The sequence below is a fragment of the Coregonus lavaretus genome (assembly GCF_964263955.1).
Source record: "Coregonus lavaretus genome assembly, contig: HAP1_SCAFFOLD_1054, whole genome shotgun sequence".
In the NCBI taxonomy this organism is placed as follows: Eukaryota; Metazoa; Chordata; class Actinopteri; order Salmoniformes; family Salmonidae; genus Coregonus; species Coregonus lavaretus.
The window spans coordinates 8,374-33,974 of NW_028162705.1; the positions used below are offsets into that span (position 1 = coordinate 8,374).

At 46.9% G+C, this 25,601-nt stretch overlaps 1 protein-coding gene across 1 annotated transcript; it reads right to left on the minus strand.

The window, feature by feature from the left end:
• Nucleotides 1-374: 374 nt before the first annotated feature.
• Nucleotides 375-22,123, minus strand: LOC311119000 (phosphatidylinositol-binding clathrin assembly protein-like). The gene is made up of 2 exons (XM_084193752.1): nt 20,887-22,123; nt 375-1,704 (listed from the first exon to the last, which is right to left on the minus strand). The coding sequence occupies exons 1-2, from the start codon at nt 21,014-21,016 to the stop codon at nt 1,484-1,486; spliced, it is 351 nt and encodes a 116-aa protein (XP_084049878.1). The 5' UTR covers nt 21,017-22,123; the 3' UTR covers nt 375-1,483.
• Between the last annotated feature and the right edge of the window lie 3,478 nt (nt 22,124-25,601).

Genomic DNA, 25,601 nt, shown 5'->3' on the forward strand with positions numbered 1-25,601 from the left:
AGAATGAGCGAGCCAGAGAGAAAGAGCAAGCCAGAGAGAGCTGAGAGACAGGGTAAGATGGGCCTTCTACGCCATCAAAAGGAACATAAAATTCGACATACCAATTAGGATCTGGCAAAAAATACTTGCCCTTTATGGTTGTGAGGTCTGGGGTCCGCTCACCAACCAAGAATTCACAAAATGGGATTACAGAGATCCACAAAGAATTCGAAAACAAACCCAATTTTGATAAACTCCCTTATCTACTGGGTGAAAAACCACAGTGTGCCATTACAGCAGCAAGATTTGTGACCTGTTGCCGCAAGAAAAGGGCAATCAGTGAAGAACAAACACCATTGTAAATACAACCCCTATTTATGTTTATTTATTTTCCCATTTGTACTTTAACTATTTGCACATTGTTACAACACTGTATATATACATAATATGGCATTTGAAATGTCTTTATTCTTTTGGAACTTCTGAGTGTAATGTTTACTGTTAATATTTATTGTTTATTTCCCTTTTGTTTATTATCTACTTCACTTGCTTTGGCAATGTTAACATACGTTTCCCATGCCAATAAAGCCCTTTGAATTGAATTGAATTGAGAGCCCGAGCGGGAGAGAACCCGAGCGGGAGAGAGCCCGAGCGGGAGAGAGCCCGAGCGGGAGAGAGCCCGAGCGGGAGAGAGCCAGAGCGGGAGAGAGCCCGAGCGGGAGAGAGCCCGAGCGGGAGAGAGCCCGAGCGGGAGAGAGCCCGAGCGGGAGAGAGCCCGAGCGGGAGAGAGCCCGAGCGGGAGAGAGCCCGAGCGGGAGAGAGCCCGAGCGGGAGAGAGCCAGAGCGGGAGAGAGCCAGAGCGGGAGAGAGCCAGAGCGGGAGAGAGCCCGAGCGGGAGAGAGCCCGAGCGGGAGAGAGCCCGAGCGGGAGAGAGCCCGAGCGGGAGAGAGCCCGAGCGGGAGAGAGCCCGAGCGGGAGAGAGCCCGAGCGGGAGAGAGAAGGAGAGAGGGCGCGAGAGAGAAAAGCTTGGCAGGTGTACAGTATAAACCTCGGGTGAAGAATTAATGGAGTATTGATACTGGGTAGACTAAAACTAAACTCTACAACACAGTGCTGCCAACCGATCCAATCAAGACCAACACTATGGAATGGAGATTGGGATCCCTCTCTTTCTCCATGGTTCATTGTTTTGATCTCTCCCTCTTGCTCCATCTTTCTCCCTGCTCCATATCCTTCTTTTGATCCCCCTCTCTCTTTCTCTGGCCAGAGGACGTCTTAGAAACAACAGCATAAGAGAAAGAGGAAGCTACAAGAACGCTTACATCATCCTCATATGTGGAAATGTGCTTCTTGCTAAACTAGGGTGACAAGGTCCAGTGCCATTTCTACGGAGTCGTCACAGAGTTGAAACAGTAAAAGTAGCTGACGTAATCATTATCAGTACAGTGGATGTTCTGCCCTCTTATCAAATAGAACATTTACCAGGAACACATTTCTCAAGAGCTCAACGCAGGCGTGGACTGAATTTAAAATGATCATTGAGAATACTATTGAAGGCCTTTGGGAGTGTGTTTTCACTTACCTCATTGCCGTACATCATGAGGTGGTGTGTAGCGATCAAAGCTTTGAAGACCACCACCCAGCTACTATTGGCTGTCCTCTCAAACAGGGTGTCAGCCAGCTGGGGGACCGACACGTTCATCTCATTGGTGCAGTGGATCAGGTCTGGAGGAGACAGAGAGAGACAGAGTTAGAGTTTAAGACACAAACACATGGAGAGACAGATGGAGAGAGAGACAGATGGAGAGAGAGACAGATGGAGAGAGAGACAGATGGAGAGAGAGACAGATGGAAAGACAGACAGATGGAGAGAGAGACAGATGGAGAGAGAGACAGATGGAGAGAGAGACAGATGGAGAGAGAGACAGATGGAGAGAGAGACAGATGGAAAGACAGACAGGCACACACACAGATAGAGCCAGAGATCCAAACACGGACAAGAGAGAGGGTGGTGAGATCAGGGCCTGTATGCAGTTTAGATAGGGAAATCGAGGACAAGGAACGCTCTCACTCTCTCTCAGATACACACACACTCACAGCGGTGTGACAGTGGACCTGAGCAAGTTAGAAATGAAGGACAAAGAGGGTAATAGGGGATTTCACTCACACAAACAGAGACATCAAACATAGACTAGTACAAATTGGCCTTGGTGAGTTAAGGACATTTGATACAATGGATGGGGGCCTCAACATTTCAATTTGTTTCTTTTAGCCTAATATTGGAAGCCCCTAGAAACCTACCCCATCAAATGCAAATGAGAAGAAATCATAGAACGAGACCTTCCAATTCCAAAGCAACAGGGCTGTGACGATAGCAGTACCGCAATATTTTTTCCATGGCAAAAAGCAAAACACGAAGCAGACCACAATCTTCGGTCCTTTAAAAACCTTCTGTATGTAAAATATTGTGCTATAGTTTGGAAAATAAATAAAATGTGACTACGGATGACAACATAATGATGTTTGTTTCCAACATTAGGGCAGTTTTCGTTTCCTTGCCATGATACTAATGAGTATCGTGATACTGGTATCGTCCCGGCCCTACAAAGCAATGTTCTGTTCTACATCGGCTGTTCCATTTAGATCATTCTATTGATAGTATGCGTATTGCATCATCCCTCTGCATGGGTCACACGTCTCCTTCTTATGCACCACAACAACAACTTTCACGGCCACTAGGGCTGTCACCGACTAAAAAAAACATCTGTTCTTTCGACCAATCGATTGGCCGAGATTTTAAAACGTGTATTTTTCCATAGATAGGATGTTTCTATGTGGTTTTAATCAAATCAACTATATTCACTGAGCTTGTCTGATGCGTTAAGCACACTGTTTGATTAAATAATTAAGACACACAAATGACTAGAGGGAGTCCGACCAACAATTGATTTGATTGTACACTGGGCTCAGAATTGCTGCGCTGTGTAAAATAAAAAAGACAGCCAGTGACTGTGTGACTATAATTCAATCCTCCTGATTCCTGCTTACAAGCAAAAACTAAAGCAGGAAGTACCAGTGACTCGCTCAATACGGAAGTGGTCATATGACGGGGATGCTACGCTACAGGACTTTTTTGCTAGCACAGACTGGAATATGTTCCGGGATTCATTCAATGGCATTGAGGAGTATACCAACTCAGTCACCGGCTTCATCAATAAGTGCATCGACGACGTCGTCCCCACAGTGACAAATATCCCGACCAGCTGCCATGGATTACAGGCAGCATCCGCATTGAGCTAAAGGCTAGAGCTGCTGCTTTCAAGGAGCGGGACACTAATCCGGACGCTTATAAGAAATCCCGCTACGCCCTCAGACGAACCATCAATCAGGCAAAGCATCAATACAGGATTAAGATTTAATCCTACTACACCGGCTCTGTCGCTCTTCGGATGTGGCAGGGCTTGAAAACTATTACGGACCACAAAGGGAAACCCAGCCGCGAGCTGCCCAGTGACGCGAGCATACCAGACGAGCTAAATGCCTTTTATGCTCACGTCGAGGAAAGCAACACTGAAGCATGCATGAGAGCACCAGCAGTTACGGACGACTGTGTGATAACGCTCTCGGTAGCCGATATGAACAAGACCTTTACACAGGTCAACATTCACAAAGCCGCGGGGCCAGACGGATTACCAGGATGTGTACTCAAAGCATGCGCGGACCAACTGGCAAGTGTCTTCACTGACATTATCAACCTCTCCCTGACCGAGTTTGTAATAACTACATGTTTCAAGCAGACCTGCCAAAATTATTACCGCCCCGTAGCACTCATGTTGGTAGCCATGAAGTGCTTTGAAAGGCTGGTCATGGCTCACATCAACAGCATCATCCCGGATACCCTATACCCACTCCAATTCGCATATCGCCCCAACAGATCCACAGATCGGGCCGCCCCCAGGTGGTAAGCGTAGGCAACAACACGTCTGCCACGCTGATCCTCAACACTGGGGCCCCTCAGGGGTGCGTGCTTAGTCCCCTCCTGTACTCCCTGCTCACCCACAACTGCGTGGCCAAACACGACTCCAACACCATCATTAAGTTTGCAGTCGACAACAGTGGTAGGCCTGATCACCGACAACGTTGAGAGCCTATAGGGAGGAGGTCAGAGACCTGGCAGTGTTGTGCCAGGACAACAACCATTCCCTTAATGTGAGCAAGACAAAGGAGCTGATCGTGGACTACAGGAAAAGGCGGGCCGAACAGGACACCATTAACATCGACGGGGCTGTAGTGGAGCGGGTCGAGAGTTTCAAGTTCCTTGGTGTCCACATCACCAACAAACTATCATGGTCCAAACACACCAAGACAGTCTTGAAGAGGGCACGACAAAGCCTATTCCCCCTCAGGTGACTGAAAAGATTTGGCATGGGTCCCCAGATCCTCAAAAAGTTATACAGCTGCACCATCGAGAGCATCCTGACCGGTTGCATCACCGCCTGGTATGGCAACTGCTCGGCATCTGACCGTAAGGCACTACAGAGGGTAGTGCGTACGGCCCAGTACATCACTGGGGCCAAGCTTCCTGCCATCCAGGACCTACATACTAGGCGGTGTCAGAGGAAGGCCCAAATAATTGTCAAAGACTACAGTCACCCAAGCCATAGACTGTCCTCGCTGCTACCGCATGGCAAGTGGTACCGGAGCGCCAAGTCTAGGACCAAAAGGCTCCTTAACAGCTTCTACCCCCATGCCATAAGATTGCTGAACAATTAGTAAAATGGCCACCCGGACTATTTACATTGACACCTCCCCCCCATTTGTTTTTACACTGTTGCCACCCGCTGTCTATTATCTATGCATAGTCACTTTATCCCTACCTACATGTACAAATTACCTCGACTAACCTGTACCCCCGCACATTGACTCGGTACCGGTACCCCCTGTATATAGCCTTGTCATTGATATTTTATTGTGTTACATATTTATTTTTACTTTAGTTTATTTGGTAAATATTTTCTTAATTCATTTTTAACTGCATTGTTGGTTAAGAGCTTGTAAGTAAGCATTTCACATTAAGGTCTACGCCTGTTGTATTCGGCGCATGTGACAAATAAAGTTTGATTTGATTTGACTAGCACCCGTTGGCTGTCTCTCCTCCCTGCTGTAGTGACCCCCACAGTGTTTATCGCGCTGTCCGTGTTGCTGAAGCTGCAACATAATTACAGCCATTTCTGACTGAAAAGTTGTGTTACAGAAATTCCTCATTTGTTTAGGGAAAAATATTCCCTATCCCTTTGTTCTCTTTACGTGACACATGTACGCATCGCATCCACTAAAGACATCTCTGTCGACCAACAGCTTATCGACCAAATAATCGACCAGTTGCCTAAATGGGGTCAGTCCTAATGGCCACCAATTAGTACTTGTCCACCATGAAAAGTGAATGTGTTTTTTTAAAATTGTATTCTTACCCCTGCCGTCTCCTCCCACTCGCTCTCCCAAATCCCTCCCTCTTTTGTTCGACAACACGGGTACAGACTACACACACCCACCTGGTAACTAATTCGTCTGTAGCATCTCTCTCTCGCATATTAACATGTATATTGGGCAATGGGTCCAGGCTACATTAGGATTTCAGTGTGATATGAAAATGAATATTTAAGCAATAAGGCCCGAGGGTGTGTGGTATAACGGCCATTATAAACTGGGTGGTTCGAGCCCTGAATGCTGATTGGCTGACAGCCGTGGTATATCAGGGTATCACAAAACATTTATTTGCACTGCTCTAATTACGTTAACCAGTTTATAATAGCAATAAGGCACCTCGGGGGTTTGTGATATATGACCAATATACCACGGCTAAGGGTGTTGCATCGTGCCTAAGAACAGCCCTTAGCCGTGGTAAATTGGCCATATACCACACCCCCTCGGGCCTTATTGCTTAAATATACCGTACCGAGGCTAAGGGTTGTTCTTATGCATGACACAATGTGGAGTACAGCCTGGATACAGCCCTTAGGCGTAGTATATTGGCCATATACCACAAACCCCCGAGGTGCCTTACTGCTATTATAAACTGGTCACCAACGTAATTAGAACAGTAAAAATTAATGTTTTGTCATACCCGTGGTATACAACGGCTTCCAGCCAATCAGCATTCAGGGCTCGAACCTCCCAGTTCATAATTAGTAATAAAACATGGGATCACTCTTTCCCAGAGCATGTTTCTGTCATTATACGCAGCAGAGCTGAGCAAGACCTGTTTAACAAAACCAATTTCAGATTTCTGTACTCTCTCTCTCTTCCCCATCTCATCACAGTCTCTTCCCCAGTCTCTTCCCCAGTCTCTTCCCCAGTCTCTTCCCCATCTCTCCCCCTCTTTCCAGTCTCTCTCCCCCTCTTCCCAGTCTCTCTCTACCCCTCTTCTCCCAGTCTCTCCCCCTCTTCCCAGTCTCTCCCCCTCTCCCTCTCTTCCCAGTCTCTCTCTCCCCCCTCTCCCCAGTCTCTCTCCCCCCTCTCCCCAGTATCTCCCTCTCTTCCCAGTCTCTCTCTCCCCCCTCTTCCCAGTCTCTCCCCCTCTTCCCAGTCTCTCCCCCTCTTCCCAGTCTCTCCCCCTCTTCCCAGTCTCTCCCCCTCTCTTCCCAGTCTCTCCCCCTCTCTTCCCAGTCTCTCCCCCTCTCTTCCCAGTCTCTCCCCCTCTCTTCCCAGTCTCTCCCCTCTCTTCCCAGTATCTCTCCCCTCTCTTCCCAGTCTCTCCCCCTCTCTTCCCAGTCTCTCCCCCTCTTTCCAGTCTCTCCCCCTCTTCCCAGTCTCTCCCCCTCTTCCCAGTCTCTCCCCCTCTCTTCCCAGTCTCTCCCCTCTCTTCCCAGTATCTCTCCCCTCTCTTCCCAGTCTCTCCCCCTCTTCCCAGTCTCTCCCCCTCTTCCCAGTCTCTCCCCCTCTCTTCCCAGTCTCTCCCCCTCTCTTCCCAGTCTCTCCCCCTCTCTTCCCAGTCTCTCCCCTCTCTTCCCAGTCTCTCCCCCTCTTCCCAGTATCTCTCCCCTCTCTTCCCAGTATCTCTCCCCTCTCTTCCCAGTATCTCTCCCCTCTCTTCCCAGTATCTCTCCCCTCTCTTCCCAGTCTCTCCCCCTCTCTTCCCAGTCTCTCCCCTCTCTTCCCAGTCTCTCCCCTCTCTTCCCAGTCTCTCCCCCTCTTCCCAGTCTCTCCCCCTCTTCCCAGTATCTCTCCCCTCTCTTCCCAGTATCTCTCCCCTCTCTTCCCAGTATCTCTCCCCTCTCTTCCCAGTCTCTCCCCCTCTTCCCAGTATCTCTCCCCTCTCTTCCCAGTCTCTCCCCCCTCTCTTCCCAGTATCTCTCCCCTCTCTTCCCAGTCTCTCCCCTCTCTTCCCAGTCTCTCCCCTCTCTTCCCAGTCTCTCCCCCTCTTCCCAGTCTCTCCCCCTCTTCCCAGTATCTCTCCCCTCTCTTCCCAGTCTCTCCCCCTCTTCCCAGTCTCTCCCCCTCTTCCCAGTATCTCTCCCCTCTCTTCCCAGTCTCTCCCCCCTCTTCCCAGTATCTCTCCCCTCTCTTCCCAGTCTCTCCCCTCTCTTCCCAGTCTCTCCCCTCTCTTCCCAGTCTCTCCCCCTCTTCCCAGTCTCTCCCCCTCTTCCCAGTCTCTCCCCCCTCTTCCCAGTCTCTCCCCCTCTTCCCAGTCTCTCCCCCTCTTCCCAGTCTCTCCCCCTCTTCCCAGTCTCTCCCCCTCTTCCCAGTCTCTCCCCCTCTCTTCCCAGTCTCTCCCCCTCTCTTCCCAGTCTCTCCCCCTCTTCCCAGTCTCTCCCCCTCTTCCCAGTCTCTCCCCCTCTCTTCCCAGTCTCTCCCCCTCTTCCCAGTCTCTCCCCCTCTTCCCAGTCTCTCCCCCTCTCTCGCTCTTTTTCTGCACTTGTGTTTTTTCATCAGGATTGTGAAAGAGAGAAGAGCTGATTGGGTCCTGGGGGACCTGGTCTGAGTGTGTGTGTGAGAATGTGTCTATGCAAACGTGTGTGTGGCGTGTGTGTGTGGCGTGTGGCGTGTGTGTAGCATGTGCGTGTGGCGTGTGTGTGTGGTGTGTGCATGTTCGAGGTGTGTCTGCTGTAATGTAGGGGATATGTGCTGACTTAATCAAAAGGGGGTGGAAACACATTTGGATGCCATTGATCACAGTCAGAGTCAGTTGTCTTAAACGGAGGGAGGAGGGAGGGAGACAAAAGAGACGGGGCAGATGGAGAGAGAGAGAGAGACAGCGAGAGAGCTGCAGTGTGAGCAGAGGCTGGTTCCATCTGGGGCGTGGTGGTGGTGGTGGTGGATCTCATCTTATCCAGCCTGCAATCTGCAGAAACCCTGACCATGCAGGGCTGAACAATTCCTCTTTTCCATCTCCTCTCTTCACCCTCCTCTTTTCTTCTCTTCCCCCTCTTGCTGTCCATCAGCAATGTTCGAGAGTGGCTGTGAAAACCCACATGCCAGCTAGACTTAGTGTGTGCGGCACCCTACACATGATGGCAATGTGTAACACAAACTCTCCTCTAATATCATGGCACAATTCTGGGAGATTCTACAAATATACACTGCTCAAAAAAATAAAGGGAACACTTAAACAACACAATGTAACTCCAAGTCAATCACACTTCTGTGAAATCAAACTGTCCACTTAGGAAGCAACACTGATTGACAATACATTTCACATGCTGTTGTGCAAATGGAATAGACAACAGGTGGAAATTATAGGCAATTAGCAAGACACCCCCAATAAAGGACTGGTTTTGCAGGTGGTGACCACAGACCACTTCTCAGTTCCTATGCTTCCTGGCTGATGTTTTGGTCACATTTGAATGCTGACGGTGCTTTCACTCTAGTGGTAGCATGAGACGGAGTCTACAACCCACACAAGTGGCTCAGGTAGTGCAGCTCATCCAGGATGGCACATCAATGCGAGCTGTGGCAAGAAGGTTTGCTGTGTCTGTCAGCGTAGTGTCCAGAGCATGGAGGCGCTACCAGGAGACAGGCCAGTACATCAGGAGACGAGGAGGAGGCCGTAGGAGGGCAACAACCCAGCAGCAGGACTGCTACCTCCGCCTTTGTGCAAGGAGGAGCAGTAGGAGCACTGCCAGAGCCCTGCAAAATGACCTCCAGCAGGCCACAAATGTGCATGTGTCTGCTCAAACGGTCAGAAACAGACTCCATGAGGGTGGTATGAGGGCCCGACGTCCACAGGTGGGGGTTGTGCTTATAGCCCAACACCGTGCAGGACGTTTGGCATTTGCCAGAGAACACCAAGATTGGCAAATTCGCCACCTGCGCCCTGTGCTCTTCACAGATGAAAGCAGGTTCACACTGAGCACGTGACAGACGTGACAGAGTCTGGAGACGCTGTGGAGAACGTTCTGCTGCCTGCAACATCCTCCAGCATGACCGGTTTGGCGGTGGGTCAGTCATGGTGTGGGGTGGCATTTCTTTGGGGGGCCGCACAGCCCTCCATGTGCTCGCCAGAGGTAGCCTGACTGCCATTAGGTACCGAGATGAGATCCTCAGACCCCTTGTGAGACCATATGCTGGTGCGGTTGGCCCTGGGTTCCTCCTAATGCAAGACAATGCTAGACCTCATGTGGCTGGAGTGTGTCAGCAGTTCCTGCAAGAGGAAGGCATTGATGCTATGGACTGGCCCGCCCGTTCTCCAGACCTGAATCCAATTGAGCACATCTGGGACATCATGTCTCGCTCCATCCACCAACGCCACGTTGCACCAGACTGTCCAGGAGTTGGCGGATGCTTTAGTCCAGGTCTGGGAGGAGATCCCTCAGGAGACCATCCGCCACCTCATCAGGAGCATGCCCGGGCATTGTAGGGAGGTCATACAGGCACATGGAGGCCACACACATTACTGAGCCTCATTTTGACTTGTTTTAAGGACATTACATCAAAGTTGGATCAGCCTGTATTGTGGTTTTCCACTTTAATTTTGAGGGTGACTCCAAATCCAGACCTCCATGGGTTGATAAATTTGATTTCCATTGATAGTTTTTGTGTGATTTTGTTGTCAGCACATTCAACTATGTAAAGAAAAAAGTATTTAATAAGATCATTTCATTCATTCAGATCTAGGATGTGTTATTTTAGTGTTCCCTTTATTTTTTTGAGCAGTGTATTGTAGAACACTGAGGGATTCCAGAACTCAGAAGACATTCTAGAAAACCAAAGACATTCTAGAACACCAGAGATTCTAGAGATTCAGTGAGAGATGGACAGTGACAAAGAGGGCATGAGCAGTGAGCTCATCTGTCCTCCTCAGAGTTGACAGACAGCCCCTCTCTGTGTTCCAGTGTGTGTGTGTGTTTCTGTGTGTGTTCCAATGCACACAGCGCCATTGTTCCTTTCAGCAGGGTTCAACAGGGCTGGCATGACCTTTGCCCTCTGGGTTGCACTGGTCAGTCCCCGTAATGGGGAGCTCCTGGTACAGGCCTGAGCTTAGGGCTCTTACCTCATCACCACACACACACACACACACACAGTCAAATACAATAGGCTAGGAGACGGAGAGGCAAGGGACTATGGTGGGGTGAGAGTGACCAAGCAAACAACAACTGGAGAGGAAGGATAGCTAGGACTCTCAACGGACATGAAGTCAGTCAAGTGAGACTATCAGTGGAAGCATTTCAAGCCTCAAGTATGAAACATCCCTCTAAAATGTATATGCCCACTCCATTTAGAAGACGAAGCCTGTTGACTATTGAGAGATGCAGCCCTCGAGATGAGCTACATAAGGTGAAGTGAGTTGTAGCACACTGTAGGTCAGCCACTAGCTAGCCTGACCTAGAAGGAGATATGGAGGGGGAACAGTCAGTGCTGCCAGCTGTAGGTCAGCCACTAGCTAGCCTGACCTAGGAGAGATGGAGGGGGAACAGTCAGTGCTGCCAGCTGTAGGAAGTAGGACGTGAGCAGGTGGAGAGAGAGGGAGCACTAGGCGCCAGGTGGTCGAGCCAGGCAGGGGAAGAAAGACTACATCTGGCCCAGCTGCCAGCCTCGTTGCTGGGGTCGGTTCTCCTTGCCTCCCCCCCGCCCCCTCCTCCTCGCCTCCCGCTTGCATATCTATAAAAAGGTATGCTAATCTGCCATATTATCTGTACAAAAAATTCTAACACACACAGATGCATACATGTACACAACCTAAAGATGGGGAGGATAGGGGGAAGATTAAAGAGGAGCACCTCGCATATCTTATCATCTCCTGCTGTCTGCCTGCCTGACACACACGATGGTGGGTTTACCGAAAAGAGAATTCCCCTGCATGAAGAGAGAGAGAGAAAGCGAGAGAAAGACAGACAAGGGGGGTAGAAAGAGAGGGAGAGAGAGAGAGAGAGGGAGGAGGTATAGATGGCAGAAGGTGTATAAATAACTATATTAAGAGTATACAGTTCCATCTCTTATTTCCCTTCTCCCTTTGTGTCTCCTCCGTGACTCTCCCGTCTTTCTCCGTTTTAGATTACCCTGTTTCTGTTCTCATGGCGACCAAGGCATGACCATGATCGAGTTTAGAACCACGTCGGCGTCGAGGGGATTCTACAATTCCTCCACAACACAATGGGAATTGGTATGTCTGTGTAGAAAGATGCAATATTTCATAATTCCTTTTATTCCAAAACCATAATTCCACCACTGAACCACAGGCTCTGGTGAAATTATTTGCTTGAGGCGCATCCTCTATTTTCAGTTCCGATCCATCAAAAGGAGGTGTGTGTGTGTGTGTGTGTGTGTGTGTGTGTGTGTGTGTACACAAAGGAAACTAGAGCCTGGAGCTGCAGCGAAAGAAGCCAAACCATCCTGAAATGCAGTCATATGGTTTTGCACTGCCTTCCTAACAATCCAACTGAATCATGTGCATTCAAATCTAAATGACGCAGACGATGTGAATAAAGCAAGATTGCTGCCGACTTGACGTTAGGCCAAACCAAGAGAAACCATGCCTGATCTAGGATCAGTTTCCCATTTTAGATCATAGTCAATAAGGTTATATTGCCAAAGGGGACCTGATTCTAGCTCAGCACTCCAACTCTCAGATGTTTTGTGAATATGGGCTCAGCCACCCAGGTTCCTGGCTCACTCTTGGTAGAGTATTCTCTCCAATCTCCCTCATTCCCTCTCTCTCTCTCTCTCTCTCCCCCATTCTCTGTCGTCTGTGTCTCTCACACCTCTCCATTTCCTCTCCTCTCGACTACTGTAGAGTCCTGTAGCAGCCTGCTCCATGGTCGTGTGAATCCAGAGCTGCCGATCCAGCCAGCCAGGGAGGGTACGAAGGTAGACAGTCTTCCATGCTCTCTTTCTCTCCCCCTCCCTCCCTGCCGATCCAGCCAGCCAGGGAGGGTACGAAGGTAGACAGTCTTCCATGCTCTCTTTCTCTCCCCCTCCCTCCCTGCCGATCCAGCCAGCCAGGGAGGGTACGAAGGTAGACAGTCTTCCATGCCCTCTTTCTCTCCCCCTCCCTCCCTCTGGAGTTGTGTGATTCCTACTAGCCTTGTGGACTCCCTCGCGCTCTCCTTCGTTCTCCCTTTAGGACGACTCTTGGTCTGTAGTCTGTTCCATGGTCGTGTGAATCCAGCCTAGACGAGCTGCCGAGCGAGAGAGAGAGAGAGAGGACAGGGAGAGGGAGAGGAAGAGGGAGAGAGAGCGTGCCAGGGGAGGGGAGAAAGGTACACAACAAGCCGGCAGACATGGCCAAAGGACCCAGCCAGGCTAAAAATACCCTGTAGATGACAGGAGCGCTAAAATGTTCCATACACATAGAGCTCCTAGACACACACACACCTTTTATTCGGAGTCCACTAAACAGAAACTCTTGCAAACACTTGACTCAACTACAGAGCACTATCCTTTTTCCGACCTGTTTGAGTTTTCCACTGTCTCGAGGGTCCAGCACTATGCTGCTCACTAAAAGCTGGCTCCACAGTGAACCCGACTGTCAGCTGGCTCCACAGTGAACCAGACTGTCAGCTGGCTCCACAGTGAACCCGACTGTCTGTCAGCTGGCTCCACAGTGAACCCGACTGTCAGCTGGCTCCACAGTGAACCCGACTGTCTGTCAGCTGGCTCCACAGTGAACCCGACTGTCAGCTGGCTCCACAGTGAACCCGACTGTCATGGCTCCACAGTGAACCCGACTGTCTGTCAGCTGGCTCCACAGTGAACCCGACTGTCATGGCTCCACAGTGAACCAGACTGTCAGCTGGCTCCACAGTGAACCAGACTGTCAGCTGGCTCCACAGTGAACCCGACTGTCTGTCAGCTGGCTCCACAGTGAACCCGACTGTCTGTCAGCTGGCTCCACAGTGAACCCGACTGTCTGTCAGCTGGCTCCACAGTGAACCCGACTGTCTGTCAGCTGGCTCCACAGTGAACCCGACTGTCAGCTGGCTCCACAGTGAACCCGACTGTCTGTCAGCTGGCTCCACAGTGAACCAGACTGTCAGCTGGCTCCACAGTGAACCAGACTGTCAGCTGGCTCCACAGTGAACCCGACTGTCATGGCTCCACAGTGAACCCGACTGTCTGTCAGCTGGCTCCACAGTGAACCCGACTGTCAGCTGGCTCCACAGTGAACCCGACTGTCAGCTGGCTCCACAGTGAACCCGACTGTCAGCTGGCTCCACAGTGAACCCGACTGTCAGCTGTTACCCTCTTCTGCCCTGTAACAAAGTGTCGCAATAGTCACACACACACACTACTACGCAACCCGTTTCCTTTGTCGATGATAAGCTGCATTAGTAGTGGACTAGAGCTAGCCTGTAGCTGCGTCCAAAATGCCCCCCTTTTCCCTTTAAAGTCCACTACAATATACAAGGAATAGGCCGTCATTTGGGACAGTGTCAAGGTTGAGAAGGGCTGTTCTGGCAGCATATCAAGTAGTCATAAGTGACATGCAGTGAGACAACAAAATGGCTTTAAAAAACAGTCACATCGCATTGTTGGTCGGACGGACAGACATCTTAAATGAGTGTGTTGACATTCTGACATGCAAACAGTATGTGAGAGGTAGGTCTAGGCTTTTATTCAAGCCTGACGAAGACCTAGGCTACAGTGGGCAAACATGGTTGTATTATTTACCCATTGTGGTGTGTCTAAGGTCACTTCCCCTCTCATATTCTGCTTCATATGGGATGTTCCACTGAATTAGCCCTATGAACGACTCATACGTCTATTCTACACCGCCCGGAAATCTGCCCCCTTTACTCTCTGTACCCAACGCACTAGAAGACCAGTTCTTAAAGCCTTTAGCCGTATCCTTATTTTAGTCCTCCTCTGTTCCTCTGGTGATGTAGAGGTTAACCCAGGCCCTGCAGCCCCCAGTATCACTCCTACTCCCCAAGAGCTATCATTTGTTGACTTCTGTAACCGTAAAAGCATTGTATTTTTTGCATGTTAACATTAGAAGCCTCCTCCCTAAGTTTGAGTTATTCACTGCGTTAGCACACTCCGCCAACCCTGATGTTCTAGCAGTGTCTGAATCCTGGCTTAGGAAGGCCACCAAAAATTCAGAAATGTCCATCCCCAACTACAACATTTTCCGTCTAGATAGAACTGCCAAAGGGGGTGGAGTTGCAATCTACTGTAGAGATAGCCTGAAGAGCTCTATCATACAATCCAGGTCTGTGCCAAAACAGTTTGAGCTCCTACTGCTAAAAATCCACCTTTCCAGAAATAAGTCTCTCACTGTTGCCGCTTGCTACAGACCCCCCTCAGCCCCCAGCTGTGCCCTGGACACCATATGTGAATTGATTGCCCCCCATCTATCCTCAGAGTTCGTACTGCTTGGTGACCTAAACTGGGATATGCTTAACACCCCGGCCATCCTACAATCCAAACTAGATGCCCTCAATCTCACACAAATTATCAAGGAACCTACCAGGTACAACCCTAAATCTGTAAACATGGGCACCCTTATAGATATCATCCTGACTAATTTACCCTCTAAATACACCTCCGCTGTCTTCAACCAGGATCTCAGCGATCACTGCCTTATTGCCTGCGTCCGTAACGGGTCCGCGGTCAAACGACCACCCCTCATCACTGTCAAAAGCTCTCTAAAACCCTTTAGCGAGCAGGCCTTCCTAATTGACCTGGCCCAGGTATCCTGGATGGATATCGATCTCATTCCGTCAGTAGAGGATGCCTGGTTGTTCTTTAAAAGTGTTTTCCTCTCAATCTTAAATAAGCATGCCCCATTCAAAAAATTCAGAACTAAGAACAGATATAGCCCCTGGTTCTCCTCAGACTTGACTGCCCTTGACCAGCACAAAAACATCCTGTGGCGTACTGCATTAGCATCGAATAGCCCCCACGATATGCAACTTTTCAGGGAAGTTAGGAACCAATATACACAAGCAGTTAGGAAAGCAAAGGCTAGCTTTTTCAAACAGAAATGTGCATCCTGTAGCACTAACTCCAAAAAGTTTTGGTACACTGTAAAGTCCATGGAGAATAAGAGCACCTCCTCCCAGCTGTCCACTGCACTGAGGCTAGGAAACACTATCACCACCGATTAAAAAAAAAAATCGAGAATTTCAACAAGCATTTTGCTACGGCTGGCCATGCTTTCCACCTGGCTACCACTACCCCAGTCACCAGCTCTGCACCCTCCGCTGCAACTTGCCCATGCCCCCCACCCCCGCTTCTCCTTCACACAAATTCAGACAGCTGATGTTCTGAAAGAGCTGCAAAATCTGGACCCCTACAAATCATCTGGGCTAGACAATCTGGACCCTTTCTTTTTTAAATTAGCCGCCAAAATTGTCGCAACCCCTATTACTAGCCTGTTCAACCTCTCTTTCATAACGTCTGAGATCCCCAGAGATTGGAAAGCTGCCACGGTCATCCCCCTCTTCAAAGGGGGTGACACTCTAGATCCAAACTCTTACAGACCTATATCCATCCTGCCCTGCCTTTCGAAAGTTTTTGAAAGCCAAGTTAACAAACAGATCACCGACCATTTCGAATCACACCGTACCTTCTCCGCTATGCAATCCGGTTTCCGAGCTGGTCATGGGTGCACCTCAGTCACGCTCAAGGTCCTAAACGATATTATAACCGCGATCGATAATAGACAGTACTGTGCAGCCGTCTTCATCGACCTGGCCAAGGCTTTCGACTCTGTCAACCACCGCATTCTTATTGGCAGACTAAATAGCCTTGGTTTCTCAAATGACTGCCTCGCCTGGTTCACCAACTACTTCTCAGATAGAGTTCAATAAGTCAAATCGGAGGGCCTGTTGTCTGGACCTATGGCAGTCTATGGGGGTGCCACAGGGTTCAATTCTTGGGCCGACTCTTTTCTCGGTGTATATCAATGATGTCGCTCTTGCTGCTGGTGATTGTCAGATCCACCTCTATGCAGACGACACCATTTTGTATACATCTGGCCCTTAATTCGACACTGTGTTAACAAACCTCCAAACGAGCTTCAATGCCATACAACACTCCTTCCGTAGCCTCCAACTGCTCTTAAACACTAGTAAAACTAACTGCATGCTCTTCAATCGAACGCTGCTGGCACATGCCCACCCGACTCTCGACGGGTCTGACCTAGAGTATGTGGACAACTACAAATACCTAGGTGTCTGGTTAGAATGTAAACTCTCCTTCCAGACTCACATTAAGCATCTCCAATCCAGAGTTAAATCCAGAATCGGCTTCCCATTTCGCAACAAAGCCTCCTTTACTCATGCTGCCAAACATGCCCTCGTTAAAAACTGACTATCCTACGGATCCTTGACTTCGGCGATGTTATTTACAAAATAGCCTCCAACACTCTACTCAGCAAATTGGATGTAGTCTATCACAGTGCCATCCGTTTTGTCACCAAAGCCCCATATACTACCCACCACTGTGACCTGTACGCTCTTGTTGGCTGGTCCTCACTACATATTCTTCACCAAACCCACTGGCTCCAGGCCATCTATAAATCACTGCCTTATCTTAGCTCATTGGTCACCATAGCAACACCCACCTGTAGTATGCGCTCCAGCAGGTATATCTCACTGGTCATCCCCAAAGCCAACACCTCCTTTGGCCGCCATTCCTTCCAGTTCTCTGCTGCCAATGACTGGAACGAACTGCAAAAATCTCTGAAGCTGGAGACTCTTATCTCCCTCACTAACTTTAAGCATCAGTTGTCAGAGCACCTTACCGATCACTGCACCTGTACACAGCCCATCTGAAATTAGCCCACCCAACTACCTCATCCCCATATAGTTATGTATTTTGCTCATTTGCACCCCAGTATCTCTATTTGCACATCATCTCTTGCACATCTATCATTCCAGTGTTAATACTAATTGTAATTATTTTGCACTATGGCCTATTTATTGCCTTACCTCAATAACTTGCTACATTTGCACACAGTGTATATATATTTTATGTTGTATTTTTGACTTTATGTTTTGTTTTACCCCATATGTAACTCTGTGTTGTTGTTTTTAATCGCACTGCTTTGCTTTATCTTGGCCAGGTCGCAGTTGTAAATGAGAACTTGTTCTCAACTGGCTTACCTGGTTAAATAAAAAAATTTAAATGAGAACCTGTTCTCAACTGGCTTACCTGGTTAAATAAAAAAATTAAAATGAGAACCTGTTCTCAACTGGCTTACCTGGTTAAATAAAAAAATAAACCAATACCATTACTCAGTGAAAAGGGGCAGAACTAGGCTCTGTCTGGACCTCCTGTAGCTTGAACCAACTGGTTGCTCTGTTCTGTGACTCTTGGCAGTTGGCCGCCATGACAACAGCACGGAAGTATTAGGAAAGGATTGGGCTTAAATGTTACAACTTCCACAAAATAACCATGACAACTAGGCCTCACGCAATGCAAGGCTGTGTAGGCAGAGTGGCAGACACAGGTCTCAGAACAAACTGGTTGATAGCATCAAGGCATCTCTCTCCCTTACAACATGCAAATAGCTGAGCAATTCATCTCCCCTATCAGAGGGGTACACTACAAAGCAGGATCAAAGCTAAACTTAGATATGCGTTATGGTTTGTTGAATCAATTACACCATGTCCATTTCAAGATTATCTTTAAATAAAAAAAAATACAAATAAACAAAATAATATTTAAGCGTTAGCTGGCTAACTCCTGGATCCTGCTTTGTAGTATACCCATCAGGTATGACCTTTATTTCAATGGGAGTCCACAGTAGGCCTACATCTTGGAATTTTTGCTGCTATATTAGCCTAATTCCTGTTTATTTAGGCGTATTCATTTAACTGGAACCATATCCGCAAGGTTTTCCTTTTACAACAGCTAGGCTATGTCATCTCTGCACCCAGAACCAAATTTCCCGCTACTTGAATTAACATAAAAGTTAACATCCATCACGATAGACTAGCCTAAAAAAGCCTAACAAATCACAAACACTAGTTCACCAGTTCCAGTTAGAACCAATGGTGTATATATAAATCATTGGCTATAACCATGACAACAGATAAGCCTACTTAAAATGGAGGAGGGAACCAGCATCATCTCTAGGAGCCCAGCCAGGAGTAATTGAGGGGGACAGTCCCAATCATAAGACTAAATGGCTTCAAAACACCATACATTTTCTCCAACGATGCGTGAATGTCAGGCTGGGCTGATAGGGGCTGCTGCCTGCTGCAGTGTGGGGACACCAGTTATGATAAAACACCAGTTATGATACAATACCGTGATATGGACACAAGCTATTGGTACTAACTAAGCACCAAATAGATATCCACTGTAGCTTGTATAGCCGTTGCAGAGTAGCTTACCTCTGAGTGGCCCCCCTGTGTAGCTCAGTTGGTAGAGCATGGCGCTTGCAACGACAGGGTTGTGGGTTCGTTTCCCAAGGGGGGCCAGTATGAAAAATGTATGCACTCGCTAACTGTAAGTCGCTCTGGATAAGAGCGTCTGCTAAATTACTAAAATGTCAAATGTAAAATGTAGGTTGGCACTGGGGACACCAGAAATGATACAGCACCCGTTATGATACAACACCATTCAGTGATTCCTCCCGAAACCAGGACAAAAAACATACCATGATGTAATCCATAGAACGGCTCTTTAGAGGTACGATTGTTGGCACATATTTGACATTTATATCTAAAAGCATAATTGAGAAATCATTTATGAAAGTTGACATATTTATTACATTTTGGCCTTAGCCAGGCCTCCTTTAAAACTCCATAATGTTTCATATGTCACAACACCATAATGCAATCCTATGCATTGTAACAGCTGAGTAGTGTAGAGACACCAGCTATGATATAGCCCTAGTTATGACAACACCATAATGAAATCCTAAGCATTGTAACAACTGCAGAGCAGATGTATCCTTCTCCGCTTCATGTATTGTCTCCGATCTAGTCTTGACTCATTATCTCATTCAGACTGTGACACATGAACTCGGCTTTCATCAACGCCGCTTCCTCAATGACCTTCAGTCTCTTCACATAGACAGTGGTGACATTGACAGTAACCAATAATGGCCACTGCAAAATAAATAGGCATCAAGTTCTCATTACAACTTTATTGTCCCGGGAGAAAATTGGTTTTGCAGCAAAATGCCATACATGTCACATGAATTCCGTCGGTGAGGGTGTTCAAAAAGAATGGAACGGCCATCATACTGCGGGGACCAGGAACGGCAGCATGGTGAAAAAGGCACAATGACGTCAGTCAACTGGACCTTGGAAAGCAGTATTTTATTTTATTTTACCTTTATTTAACTAGGCGAGTCAGTTAAGAACAACACTGGCCAAACCCGGACGATGCTGGGCCAATTGTGCGCCGCCCTATGGGACTCCCAATCACGGCCGGTTGTGATACAGCCTGGAATCGAACCAGGGGGTCTGTATTGAAGCCTCAAGCACTGAGATGCAGTGCCTTAGACCGCTGCGCCACTCGGCAGCACTACTCATGATCATCATATTAACAAATTCATGACCAGTATCCACTGTCCAGACAGAGACAGTAGGGGGATGCAATATCCACACAAATTCACTGGCAAGGTCTGCTAGTCTATGGTCTGCTTGCTACAATGTAATTCTAGCTAGGGAAGTGGCTACAGTGTGATTGAATTCAACAATGTAGCGAGCTAGCTACAGTACCGGTATGTTTGGTTTTGATAGCCAGTATGTTTGGTTTTGATCGAAGCACTACGCACACAGGCTTAGCCCAAGATGTACTCTTAAGGAGCCACCATTACTCCTTAAGGTCCAAGGACTCCATCTAAATGTGAATCGATTGTCAATTGCAATACGGTTCTAGAAACATAAAGCCCTGTACTTTCATATCACACTAAAATAACTTCATAATTGCAAAATATACATTTACTGTACACTATTTTAACCGGCTTTATCAAAGTTGCAGCCGACAGGATTTCTCAGTGACAACACCTTTCTGGCGGCTTTTGTTACACAGTCTTATTCTGTTACACACAGGTGTTTGGAGCATGCTAGATATCTAATTGACACAGGTGGTCCCTCGGTCTTCTGTAAACATGCGCTGTAACATTGAGATATGGCCGTGTGGGAACACTAATCCTAAAAAGGTGTATATCCATTTACATTATTTAGCAGACGCTCTTATCCAGAGCGACTTACAAATTTGAACCTTTTATTTTATTTTTCATGATTCATCGCTGATCTGAAAGATAAGGTCCTTATGCTTCCAAAACCGTACCGCAAGAGATGAGTGTTAATGTTCAGACCAAGCGTCAGGGCTCTTAACAAAACTCCCTCCATACAGAAGACGCTTCTTCCAAACGCTTATGTGTAATGGAACTGTGAGTCATGATCAACGGCTAACACTCAGACCGACAGCAGACAGATCAGAAACATAAGGATTGACAGTTGACAGACAGCCTTCCCCTCCTACACACACACAAATACTCACAATCAAGGTGTTTCTTCTTAGGGCCGCTGACTTCGTGCGTCGTGGCTTTGCACACGGCTTTACTGATAGCAGACCCGGTCATGCTGTGCTGTGCCGCTGCGAAGCGATCCGTTATAGACTGTCCTGACATTGTGTTTCACTGTTTCGCTACAAAACCCACAATAATTAGCTAGATGATAAACACATACACACAATGTCCACTGATTGGATATTAGCTGACGTGCGTAACACCAGTTATGACAAGTGTGGAGGTTTCAGGCCACGTCAATCGGTTCCGTGAAAAAATAAGAAGTGGTATGACGTCCTAGCCCAGTATCGTTGAAAAATGTCAGGCTAATTTTAGGTATTTGTTGCAACCGCAAACCTGGGGGTTTAGCTACCAGCTGGCTGGAAAAAAAAAACCGGACACACAATATTTGATTGGCTTGAATAGGCAAATCAGTGAACAATTATCTAGCTAGTTAACGTTAGCTATAATTAACAAGGTATTCTGTATAGTAAAAAAAAACGTTGACAATTGACATTAACAAGTGAACTAGCTTGTGTTAGCTAATATTTCCGTTGCTGCATTCGAACCAGGAAAGAGTCCCACTGTACAATTTGTAAACAGAAATGTCAGCTCGCTGGCTACATATAAACATCGCTAGCTAGCTGGATACCTACTGTCAATTAACAAGACCAGAGCTCACTGGCGAGCTAGCTATGTGCCCAGACTTATGATCACAGTTTAGCCAAGCTAGCTAACAGTTACTAGCTAACGTTCGCTAAAATAAAATCCTTCTTCCGAGCTCTTGACTTCAACTTCCACTGACGTTTTGTGTGTTTAGGCTACCTCGAACAGACCAGTCCCTTGGTTTTGAGCGAAACATAACGAACGGAAATGGGCAAAATTAAACTGTCAAGCTTGCCAACTTGTCTTGCGCTTCAGGCTAGTGGTAGACGGATACAAGACAGCAGCCAGTTGGCTAGCCTTCCTGCTAACACAACACTAGCTAGCTACCTAGTATACGGTTCGGGTTCTGTCTCAACCCTGCTTCCTTCGAGGAACAACTGAATTTAACGTATTTAGTCCGATATATCCATGAAATTGGCAACAACAAAAAATCTCAGTAACCTCTGAGCCTTGACATCCAACTCATATCGTCGTCTTTTTTATTATTCAGCTTTTTCTTGAATGTGTAGGGGCTTTGCTCAGCTCGCTGCCTGCCTACTACCGCGGACAAAATGGCAGCGTAGAAATCAGCTGATCTGAGAAGTAGTTCATTGGATGCGACTAGGAGTGTGTCGGACATTTAAGGTAGAAATGTGACGATAGTCATGGCATGTCTAACACAGATACAGAAATAAAAACGTTGTTTTATTGGTTAAAAAACCCCACAGCCATTTACAATGTTGTTATTGAACAGTCCCGTGTAGCTCAGTTGGTAGAGCATGGCGTTTGCAACGTCTGGGTTGTGGGTTCGATTCCCACGGGGGGCCAGTATGGAATAAAAAATGTATGCACACACTAACTGGAAGTCGCTCTGGATAAGATCGTCTGCTAAATGACTAAAATGTAAGATAATTTATCCGCTGTAAATGTGATTTTAACAGTGTAATATTTACACATTTAAGGTCGTATTGAATTATTTCTCAAACTCAGTGTCCTTGATTGACTCTCCCGCTCCGAGTATGGAACATTCTGTGTCTAAAAATCCTGAGAAGGACAATGATGTGCATTATTATTAGCCTGCCTGCCATATGTATGACGTGCGCACACAATATATGACAACGCTAGAGGTAATTTCCCCCGGTGGTATTTCACAGTGGATGCAATAAATTAGGCGATAGCCTATAATAGATGTTTTCCTATAATGAAACACATTCTGTTCCTGCCATAGGCTACTTCACTACTGAATGCGTAGGTCTATTTATACTGTATGATGATCATTAATATAAAGCTACTGTTTATTTTTGCCTGACTGAATATCAGGGGATGTAGGGCTTATACAGTGGGATTATGTTTTGCCTTATCAGACCCCCTCTTACTTTTACAAAGCCCTGGTTAAGAGTTCAAAGTCCTGATGATGATGATGATGATACAGAAATCAGTGCTTCAGAATGATTCTAAAAGCTTTTGCTAATCCCCCACAAACACACACGCATGGACGCAAACACACACTGTAAAACAGCATAGAGGTGTGCAGCAGATAAATCATTTTCCAGGAAGTGCATGTATGAGAAACGATGAACCACATTCTGGCTTTGTAGTTAGAGGAAGTGGTGAGGAGGGGTGGCGCAAACAAAATTCTTAATCTGTGGGGAAAGTCACGTAGGTTCGACTTCAGAGTACAGACAATATTATGTGCACACACACACATTAGTCCTCATACACATTAATAATTATAATTTTCATTTCAAATGAACACATGTGGTTAATTGTTTCCGGTCCTGTGTGGCTCAGTTGGTAGATGATGGTGCTTGTAACACCCGGGTTGTGGGTTCGATTCTCACCGTAGACCAGTATGAAAAATAACTAAGTATGAAAATGTAAGTCCCAGAGCATCTGCTAAATTACTAAAATGTCAAAAAATATTGAATGTGATTATTTATAGTAGTAAAATAAAAGGCCATATCACCAGTTGGTAATGTTTACCAGTATTTACATAACATATATTTAAAAACTGTGTTGGTTTCATGAGCTGAAATAAAAGATCCCAGAAATGTTACATATGCACAAAAAGCATATTTCTCTCAAATTTCGTGCACAAATTTGTTTACATCCCTGTTAGTGAGCATTTCTCATTTGCCAAGATAATCCATCCACCTGACAGGTGTGGCATATCAAGAAGCTGATTAAACAGCATGATCATTACACAGGTGCACCTTGTGCTGGGGCCAAAAAAAGGCCACTCTAAAATTTGCAGTTTTGTCACACAACACAACAGATGTCTCAGGTTCTGAGGGAGCGTGCAATTGGCATGCTGACTGCAGGAATGTCCACCAGAGCTTTTGCCAGAGAATTGAATGTGCATTTCTCTACTAATCCTCCTCCAATGTTGTTTTAGAGAATTTGGCAGTACGTCCAACCGGCCTCACAACCGCAGACCACGTGTAACCATGCCAGCCCAGGACCTCCACATGAGGCTTCTTCACCTGCGGGATCGTCTGAGACCAGCCACCCGGACAGCTGATGAAACTGAGGAGTATTTCTGTTTGTAATAAAGCCCTTTTGTGGGGAAAAACTCATTCTGATTGTCTGGGCCTGGCTCCTGTGTGGGTGGGCCTATACCCTCCCAGGCCCACCCATGGCTGCGCCCCTGCCCAGTCATGTGAAATCCATAGATTAGGGCCTAATTAATTTATTTCAATTTACTGATTTCATTATATGAACTGTAACTCCGTAAAATCGTTGAAATTGTTGCATGTTACGTTTATATTTTGTTCAGTATACATTATAGACGTTTACATTCATCCAATAGAAAAATGTATCGAACAAATGTTGAATGTTCCTTCCTCTTCCTCGTTCGACGTTCCAAAGTTCTATTCTATTCCAAAACTCCATTCTCTCCAAAACAGTTGGAGGACACCGCCATCTAGCGGCACGAGGGTAGTTATTTCCATGGCAACTAGACGTGAACCAGTAGCCCATGGCAACAAGCAGCAGCAGCAGTCAGCTTCAGGTCTATTCAACTAAAATGAGTCTTCATAGGTACTAGCTGCTTGTCACGTCTGAATAACCCAATTATGTTATTCTGTTATATGTCAACAATATGAACATAATGGCACTTGATTGACACACTATTAAAGAGAATTAGGCATCTGACATATTAACACTTGAAAATTCCCATTAAATAGTTATTTAATTGAAGTGTCAAAAGCAGTCTGTCATAACATCAGAGTGCCAACCTTGATTATCACACCGCTAATGCATCCTCATGAATAGGCATACTCAAGAACCCTCTGGTAGCTTACTTAAGGTCTGCCTCAATAGATCTATTCAGGAAGATGGGCGCTACAGATGTAGGATCTTAATTTGACCTATATTGTTACAGCAAAATAATCCTGCAGCAACAGGATTTGAACATTTAATCCATAATGTTGCTTGATCGGCAGTTAGGCTATTAGCTGTCCAAAAGTAGGCTACATGAAAAGTGCAACACTGTTAATATAACTGTGTGTTAGTGAGGGGTTTTCAATGAATTTATGTAAATCGCAGAGCTCATCTGCATTTCCTGCGGTGCAGTTAAATTCTCAGCAAGAAAAGAGTGAAAAGAGAAACTAAATAAGTTGTGGCTTATAAACCCCCCCCCACAAAAAAAAAAAAACGAGCACCCTTTCGATACCATTTATATTTTCTTCACAGAAGCAAAGACGCACTCCCTATTTTCAGTTTTCTTGATGCCTTTATTTGTCTAGGAAGGAGGGACACCAAATGTCACAATGTCCATGTAATTACAGGACACCGGACAGAGCCTCCGACTCAGGGCCAATCACTCTGGGCTGGCAGCAGCCGACGCAGACATACTGCAGCACACACTGGTAGACACTCGCAGATATTCCCACGGTTAAAGCCAGGAGTAGGAGACTGAGGTAGAACTGGGTAGGAAGATGTAGAGATCTGGGTCAGGGGGAGTGAGCTGTCGTCACTGCTGTCGAGGATTGGGGGAGGAAGGTCTATGTTTTTTGTTGGAAGAGAGAGAAAAGGGGGGATGGTGAGAGAGGGAGAGAGAGAG